Here is a 9700-nt window from a genome sequence, read left to right on the forward strand (position 1 = left end):
CTTCCTATCGGTACATTTTTTTCATATAAAATATGATAAAAGCAAATGTGTTCTTGAGTACTTTTCAGTGACTCTCTTTCAAGTTGCGCTTGTGGCTAAAGCAATTCTGAAAGTGCACAAAGGGCCATTTAAAGGAAGTGCTTTTACTGTATCCAAGTTCCTTTTTTCATCTTCGGAGATTGCACACCGGTGCGTAGTCAAGACACTTACAGACAACTTACAATAACACATACAATCACTCAGTAAAGCCCCTTTTACTAAACTTCTAATTATTACAAACAAACATGAACACCAGTGCTCCTTTCTGTTTCTCGTTTCTGTTTCTCCTTTCTCCTTTCAATATCCTGCAGTAAAATCCCCAGACAGTGAAGAGTTTCTGTATAACCCAACAGGTGTTCAATAGAGTTTATAGTGGGGGATGAAGTAGACTTTCCTGTTTAGTGAGTATCAGCATGTAACTGCTGGGGCTGGTTGGTTAGTCTCCAGCTGGGTGCGATGTAATGAGCAGCAATTACAAGCAATGACAAGTTAACATTAAGTCTCCTGCAGCCACTCCTGCACTAAGTTTAACCTGAGAGACTAACATGTGATTCAGGCAAAGTCCCCAAGCTGACAACTCTTATCACAGCACAGCTAATCAGTGAACCGCTCCTGTATCGACAGCTGTGGTTCTTTTTGGCTCATGGCCTCAAAAAACACACGCTATTTCACTTTACCACTTTTCAGGGAATCTTAGAGACTGCAAAAATATATGCAATCTTTAAGGGTTTTTTGTTTTGTGTTTGTTTGTTTGTTTGTTTGTTTTGGGGCAATATCTTTGGTGCTCAGCGGTCATAACTGTGGTGTTTCTGCACTGCACTTCCCAGAGATCACCTGTCAATCAAACAGTGTGGGTGGGACTGCAACGTCTTTCTCCTTGATGATTTTCTCCGGGAACGACCTACCAGACACCAAATGTCAGCAAATGTAAAAGCTTTCATGAAACAGATATAGGTTGAATCACTATTATGTTATATCAATCAGCATTAGAGAGAAGCAAAATGGACATTTACTTATATGAAAATGTTGCAAATTATTATTTTAAATGAAAAAACCACGCTTATCAGAAAGATTACAAACATACTACATGTTGGAGATATCTTTTTCCTGCATTGCTTAAGTGAATTTTCTTGAATGAATCCTTCAGTGAACGGCCCAAAGTCATCTTGCAAGCCCAGTTGGACGTCCTAAATGCTACAATGCTGAGATAATTAAGACGGCACACATCCACCGCAGCGCCCTTGAGCAAGGCGTTCATAATGCAAACGCTCATGCTGTGTGGTGGAAACTGCGGTGCCACCAGCCCAGAATATATGTAAAAAGTTATCTAATTATGTAGTAAGTGAGGGTTGTGTGTTGTGCTAAATCAACAAATTCCATGTTCTGTGACAATATGGAGTGTTCTATTTTATTCTATTCTTGCGTAAGTCTAATTCTACTTCTATTCACAGCACTGAACCTACAGTATAGAACATAACAGTTACAGAGGAGTAGGAGCCGAGGCACATTCCCTATAGCAAAATACTGGAATCCCTCTGCTGTAACACCGGGTTCAATGTTCCCCACACCCTATACTTTCTGTGGACAAACACCGCAGTAGATTACGAGGGGTTTGTGCTGACATTTGCTGTTTGTTCAACCCCTGAAAACCAACCAGAGATGCCGTAACTCAGTTTAACTACCATGTTGAGTTAATGGAGTGGCCACACAGCAAACAATCGCTGGCCGTATGATAACATCCACTGTTAGAAAAAAAATGTTATGGTTCGCTCAGCTGATTGCAACATCGCTGTTTTAACATAAAACCGAGCAGGCGATCGTTATCGGCTTCGGGGAGTTTCCATCTTTGTTGAAATACTTTTTTAGAAAACACGATCAGCCTCATTTGCTTTAAGACCTGCATGACCGAGGGTGTAAAAGCTTTCATCTCCACTGTCATGGCCGAGGGAGGAAAAGATCTAAGCCACGTACTAAAGAGAACTCTTGCATAGTTAAGCAAACAAAACAAACCGAGTGGTATGTTGAGTGAAGCAATACCATAACCCACAAGAAGTGAAAGCGATATGGTTACAGTTTGCATGGAAAAAGTCTGTTTCAGTCACCCACAACCACTTCTGTATTACTGTCCTGCTGTTTTGTTTTACCTTTTGACATTTGTCTTGTATTTTGGATCTACTTTTGGTACGTCACAGGACTGTTTCAGCTTCTCTGTACTAGTTGCCTGTAGGTTTTTTATTACTTTTTTTTTTTTTTTAAAGACTTATTTTTATGCTTTATTCAACAGAGTTAGTGAGATAGAGACAGGAAGGCATGGGAGAGAGAGAGAGGAGGACATGCAGCAAATGACCGCGGGCCGGATTCGAACCCGGGTCGCTGCGGGAAGCTTATGGTACACGCTCTACTCGGTGAGCCACCGGGGCGTCCCAGGTTTTAGTACTTTTAAGTCTTGCCCACAACACATCATGTGACTGTTTGGCAAGGCCTTTATTTACTGTCTGATGAACTTAGGCTGCAGGAATCATGTGTCATACTGCCTGTTAAAAATCAGGGTGTTTGAAAATGCAATAACTTTAAATTTAACCACTCAAAAAAGTGTGTTTCATATTAGAATGATGTCAACATTACACATCTTTGATCATACATGTATATAAATAGAGGAACATTTGAATTCCTGTAACAATCTTTAACAGACAGGTTTATATAATTTGATTGTACCTGTTTTATTTTGTTGTATTTGCCTGTTTTATTCCTCTGTAATCTTTTTTTCCATTCATATCTGGTATTTTTAATGATTTTAATATCTAGTTTTTATTTATTATAGTTTCCTTGTCTGTATAACTGATTGTGCACTGAAAAGTGTTATAGACATAAGGCTCAGTCTTATTTATTTTTACTTTGAAGGACTGAGATGGTATATTTCTCTCTACTGTGATTCTGTCTTGTATGTGCTGCTAATCCATCCAACAGTATGGATGATGAGTTAGAAAAATGTCAAGACCTAACACCCAACAGAATTATGCCTTCATTTAATACTGTGACATTTCAACCAAATTTGAATCATTCTATTGGCATGTAATTACATAATGGACCATCAATGTCTAATTACATTACATGTGGAAATTAGATCAGTACCACTCAACTAATATGAAGCAATGCCCTTTTGTAACATGATTATCACAGTTGTTATAGGCTACAGGCAGAACATCTTGTCAGTGAGACCACACAACAATATTCAATAAACAACTGTAATTATTAGGATACATTTGATTTGCAAAATGAACCTCCACTGACAATATTATGGGATGAGGTGGCAAATTGTTTAGAATGAGAAGACAAAACAAAAGACATTTTTAAACCTTAGCATGATGTTGTACACTATGCTGCTGTAGGCCTTTGTAGGCGTTACAAAGGTGTTACTGTCCTTTGTTTGTTAACCCTTTCAAAAAGGCTTTGTATGACAGTATTCTGAGAGAAACCGCTTCTCTATGGTCTTTTGGGGGAACCAGCTCTACATGTGAACGACCCTAAATTGCTGGGTCAGGGTGTTTTCACAAAGGGGCCTCTGGTTTTCAGGTATAAATAGGAAGGCTCCGACCAGGTAGGTAGTCAGTCAGCTCCAAGCTCAGTAACATCAGCAGCAGCATCGCCTCCGGCGGCAGCACAAGCAGCAACCATGACCTCCACCAACATGAACATGAGCAGGATCGTCTTCTACGAGGACAGGAACTTCCAGGGCCGCCACTATGAGTGCAGCAGCGACTGCGCCGACATGTCCTCCTACATGAGCAGGTGCCACTCCTGCAGGGTGGAGAGGGGCTGCTTCATGGTCTACGACCGCACCAACTACATGGGCAACCAGTACTTCATGAGGAGGGGCGAGTACGCCGACTACATGAGCATGTTCGGCATGAGCGACTGCATCAGGTCCTGCCGCATGGTCCCCTGGTACAGAGGCAACTACAGGATGAGGATCTACGAGAGGGAGAACTTCGGTGGCCAGATGTACGAGATGATGGACGACTGTGACAACATCATGGACCGTTACCGCATGTCCAACTGCATGTCCTGCAACGTCATGGACGGCCACTGGCTGATGTACGAGCAGCCCCACTACAGAGGCAGGATGATGTACTTCAGGCCCGGAGAGTACAAGAGCTTCATGAACATGGGATGGAGCGGCATGAGGTTCATGAGCATGAGGCGCATCATGGATTCCTGCTACTAGACGACGACTCATGAGGACTTGTCATTCAACTCATAAATAAAATCTAATTTTCCAGAAAAAAAAAAACTGTGGTCATTACAATTACTAAGCAGAATGAATGCAAGAGTGGGTGAAAAAGACTGAAAGCCTGATTTTCTGTGAAATCATCTGAACTGCACATCGATGCTTTGAATGATGGCTGGCTGATAAATAGAATAATAATGGCCGACATACGCATTAATACATATGAGGAAATTAACACTAAATGAAGTCTAGTTCATTAAAAAAAATTACGTTGGAGCTAATTCTTTAATCCTGGCTGCCACCAAGCAATCCTCTAAACTCTTGTGCTCTTTCAGTCATATCATTATTTCAAATCCATTCAGCAACACAACAGCAGTATAAATTTGTTATGTCCAACGATGCACTTTCTGCATTTTTCACATAATTATGATGTTTTCATTCCATTAGCCTTTACATCTTGATCTAGGCAAATGGAAATATGTTTGTCATAAAAATTGTTTGATCGTAACACTTAACCTAAACAGTATGCGCTTTTATATACAAGCTGAGGCTAGAAGCACTAAAGCATCAGGGTAGCTGTTTTGTTCCAAAGTAGTCTGTATTTTAATGCCTGCCAATCTCACTTAACAAAACGATCAATTAATCAATCAACCCCCGGGGGCTATGCTAGTCTAGTTTGACTTTGAGAATAAGTTAATAGCTTTTAAACCAGCCAATGAATGCTGGACCACTCAGCATGTAAAGATTGAGTTAGAGAGAGGGAAAAACAAACACATTTAACTATATTTACTGACATTCTTTAAGATGATTCATCCCCCACACTAATAGGAAAGTGAGCTCCCTAAATTTTCAGCAATTAAAAAACAGTCCAGACTGGGAAATTCAAGAGCGATACAGCATTCTGCACTAATCCTAACAAAGTCCCTGGGAAGGGCCTGTATGTGTGGGAAACTCAGACTCCCACAGAGCAGGTCAAGGTGTGTCTGCTTCCTGACCCCGTCTGCTCGTTTTCTCACATTACTAGATGCAGCAGCTCCTGTCTCACACTGTTAGGCCTAATTAGAGTAGATCTGAACGGGTAACAATCATTACTCATGCAGTCTGATACAGGCCGAGAGCTGGGGTCCAATAAAGCCAGTGGCTCCTCTGGGATACTGCCCAGTTTTTCATAGCAGCATGGTGATGGTAACCTACATATCCGGGCTAAGTGTGACATGCTATGACTAAGGTTTTTCTTCCTCTATTAGCCCAGGACCATGTCCCAGTAACCAACTGACTGTCTTTGGGAAATAGGCTGCTGCTCATAAATAGCTTATTGAGACCTGAAAATTGTGAAAAAAGTCACTGAGAAATCTTATATGACAGCTCAAGTAGGACATATGAAAGATTTCCCCCCTTTGTGTGTGTGTGTGATATAGAGCTGAAAGGTTTTTATAGCCGAGGCGTCCATCTACCTCCAGACAGGGGAGACCAAAGACGACACGGTCCTTTTCACGGCCCACGGCAGGGGTGCAGGGACAAATGTGCCAAGTTCAGAAGCTCCCATCCCGGCGAAAAGACAAGTTTATAAGACTTCTGATGCCGGGTGTTTCTGCAGCTGTTGTGTTCACCTTGCATCCTCCTGTGCTTCGTGGAGAGATCACAAGAGCAGAATGCAAAGGGCCAAACTATGCCTATTCACATCTTTTCATGAAGAGAAGCCAGCCATCTGCCAAATGCCTCTTCACATTCACTTTCGCACCATTGAAGCCACTGACGGTGCAGGACAGAACTATACAATGCTGGAGTCGTGATGGCAGCAATGTCAAGTGCTCCCATTGATTTGTTTTCCCTCTCACTCTTTCACTCATACGCACACACTCTCAACAGAAGCTCAGACCGAGTTTGACATGTCTGTCTGGTAGGAAAAAGGTTGTTTTTAGGGGTAAGCTACCAAGACATAACAGCAAGTGTTTTGTTTGAGAAGAAATCAGAAAAAAAATAAAGAATTCGGACCTCGGTGCAGAAATAATTCATGGATTGAGCTGAAAATAACTCCCTGTTCAATGTTTTAATACTGCCTTCTGTGATCTTGGGCTGTAATCCAATGTGACAAGCTCCTGTTTGGTAAGAAATCATTCATTTGGAAAGAGATGTGCACAGGCTAAGCCAAATCCAAACAATGAGCTCATCTATATGGATCTGCTGTCTATTTAAGCCTGTTAATTTGAACGGTGCCACTGGTCCACAAATACATAAGACTTCCTCAAAAGGATACAACTTACCAAAACAAAGAGGGCTGAGAGTTACTGAGTAAGTTTAACAAGCACTCGGGCGCTTTATATTGTTTGGACTTTCTGGGCACTGGTAACAGTGGCACCAAGGTTAGTCAAAAACCTGTTAGGGGAGACGGGAGAGTCTGGCAAGAGAGGACCGCAATCAAAGCCGCTTTTGTGAGTCAGATCAAGGCTAACCTCTATCCATTTGAAAAACAGCATGGGGCAGAGGAGGCCGGCATTTTCTGAGGCGCAAACAGCAGCACTAAGGAGACCGAGTGGCGTCGATGAGTTGTCCGCTGCAGTGGCCCGGCGCAGCGCTTGACTACAGAAAGCTGGAAACAAGTGGAGATAAACAGGTTTGGTCGTTGTCGTTCATAGTCTTTGGAGAATTAGGAGGATGGTGGGTAAGGATTAAACACTTAGTGGTTTCTTGGTGGCTCATTGTAGCCCTCTGTCAGCGGTCAGTTCACACATTAGCCTAATATGATCATGGCAGGACTCCCAGCCAACAGCTGGAATACTATTGGAGAGTCTGGAGGTATTATGAGGCCTAGTGGGTGGGGATGGGGGGTTGCAGGGGCAGCAGACAGCTGTATCTCAAAGCATTTCCACCCCCACCCCCCCAAAGTCCTTAATATGCATTGGAGAAGAGTAAAAACTGAACGAAGGGAGAGACCAAACATTATGATGAAATGCAACTCATAAATACTTGTGCAAGATGATTACACTGTGTGGAATCTGAAACTCTGTGTTTACAAAGCGCAAAGGCGGAAAGACTCACCAAGCACACTGGGCGTAACTCACAACAAGAGAAAACTTTTGTTCATTTATTTGAGGTTGTTTTCTGCTCTCCAGTCATCAGTTGTCCGATCAGCTCAGGACTGCAGACTTTACTTCAGATTAGCAGGTTTAAAAGAAGTTAGCTTGGTCTTCTTTTGGTCATCAGCTGTCGGTTTTATTCGTATGAAAGCCTATCAAAGCCTACAATTCTGTTAAAAATCCCTCTAGGTGATCCCCTCTGCATAACAATCCAGACAACTTGGATTTGATTGTAGACCAGTGAGATGTCCTGACAATGGCTGTCATCTTAGTTTTTGGCTTTTGGGCGTCTCACTTGTCAGGAATGCCAACAGAGATTCTTGCATATTTTAATGTTGCATGCACCGCCACCCCTAATGACATGGCAGAAGACATCAAAAATGTCTTGAATGTTTCCAAGGTTTAGGAAGAAAACACGCTAAAATCTTATGGTTTTACGCTATAAATGAAAATATGTTGAGGTGACAAACCTTACAAGTCTCGTATGTGAAGACGCTGTTTGGGGCCCCGGGGTGAAATTAAGTCTTCAGGATCAGTTTCAGAAGTTGTACTATAAACGGAGTCGGCACCGGCTCTCTATAGGTTTTATGTCACAACTACAGGCATTTTGTTGCGTTCACTGGAGGCAGATTTGTACCCGACACATTACGTTTTCTGGAGTCTTTGTTTAGCGAGCCTCTTACTCCTCTGGTTGCCATGGTGTAAGGCTGACAGACTGGAAAAGCTTGTTGAGAGCGGAGAATGGTAGCCGAGATGGAATATCAGACCGCTGACCCCAAGGCCAAGGGAAGTGAGGGGGGTGTGTGTGTGTGTGTGTGTGTGTGTGTGGGGTGGGGGTGTGTGTGGGGGGTGTCCCTCTAATATAGACTCATTGTGATTTCCCTAGTAGATTTACATGGAAGGAAAACAGGTGTGAACTCGTATACGACTGAAAGAATTCGGTATTACAAGAGTGAGAAGAATCCTATTTCACATGTTCTCCATTAAAAGTGATTGAGCGAGGCAGCTGCACATCTCGCTCGCTTGTGTTGTCAGCCGGCGTAAGCGGACTGCGTCGCGTTAACAGTTCTTCAATGCTGCAGTTTGTGAGCGAGTGTTTTGACCGCGCTGCCTACAGCCACCTCAGTCCTTTTCTAGATACAATCTGGAATTTATTTGACCATCTAAATGTTGGGGATAATCACATGTTGTTAAAGAGATTGTGCATGGGGAAAAAAAAAAACTTTTTGGCACTTTCTTGACCCATCATAACTTAAAATACAAGTCTGTTTTATTCTAGTGATCTAGGGTTTCAAATATTACAAATCTGAACAAACATTTTACAGCCGATAAACATTTCTTTGAAAGAGAAAAACAATCCAATGAATCACTATGCAAACAAAGCCAGTGGTGGGGGTGACAATATTTAAACAGCAGCAGCATATTATAATGATGGATTGGGCTTTAATGCGAGGTGATCCTGACTACTCATAGATCAATTGCTCATAATCATTGTTACCAAGGTTCTAGATATGCTGTCTCATTGCATACTGGGATCATAACATTTCACTGTGCTGTACTTTAAAGGAAAAATCCACCCTAAAACCCTTAACAGTGTTAGAAAACAGCTATTGGCGATGTATCTTGCATTTTTGGGCCCATTTTGTTGTTTGGAAATATTTTTTTCTTAATCCTGTGGATAACTGGCCAAACGTAGATGACGTGATCATGTCAAGATACAGAAAGATCTAAAACTTTAACAGTTAACATCAGGTTTCGGTGTTAGTCCCTCAAAATCAAAGAGCAAGGGCTTCTTTCTAGACCCACTATTTTGCAGTAGCCTCAATAGACCACAATGCAATGCAGCCACAAGACATGTTGCATTCTGAGTAAGGGGCGCGGCCCCAATCATACACAATGCCAGCACACAATGGCATTGTTCTCTTTCTACTCTCACTTTTTTTGACTGGAAAAACTCTCACTCTTTTGCTCTTACTACTCTCTCTCCACCTACACATCTAACCCACAGCTGAATGATCACACTTCCAAGCTATTTATAACGCCCACCTTTGATTGGAAGCAACAAGTTCACGCCCCTTTCTCTGGGAGTTGTCGAAAGTCATTCTGGGAAACACAGGAAATCTCTAACTCAGTGATTCTCAACCTTTTTCATATCAAGGACCCCTAAGTTAGTACACATTAGGGCCATGGACCCCCATTTGTCTCTCGGACCCAAATCTGAGAATACTTTTATTGTTAGATATGATTTTGTCCAGAATTTCTTGACCATCTGTATTGTAGGCAAAGAGATAACAGTGAAACTATGATCAAAACAGTCATTCTTCTACATTCTGTAACTGTGTTAACTTCTTGTAAA

General features: G+C 42.0%; 1 protein-coding gene across 2 annotated transcripts; it reads left to right on the forward strand.

The window, feature by feature from the left end:
- Positions 1-284: 284 nt before the first annotated feature.
- Positions 285-8654, forward strand: LOC139911633 (gamma-crystallin M2-like). Of its 2 annotated transcripts, none has more exons than XM_071899191.2 (2): positions 285-294; positions 3708-4264. In XM_071899191.2, the coding sequence occupies exons 1-2, from the start codon at positions 285-287 to the stop codon at positions 4262-4264; spliced, it is 567 nt and encodes a 188-aa protein (XP_071755292.1). The 2 variants fall into 2 exon arrangements, with proteins under 2 accessions (XP_071755292.1, XP_078145889.1); XM_078289763.1 differs by lacking the exon at positions 285-294 and adding an exon at positions 8632-8654 and having other exon boundaries at positions 3628-4256.
- The last annotated feature ends 1046 nt before the right edge of the window (positions 8655-9700 follow it).

This window comes from Centroberyx gerrardi, chromosome 18, assembly GCF_048128805.1.
Source record: "Centroberyx gerrardi isolate f3 chromosome 18, fCenGer3.hap1.cur.20231027, whole genome shotgun sequence".
Taxonomy (NCBI): domain Eukaryota; kingdom Metazoa; phylum Chordata; class Actinopteri; order Beryciformes; family Berycidae; genus Centroberyx; species Centroberyx gerrardi.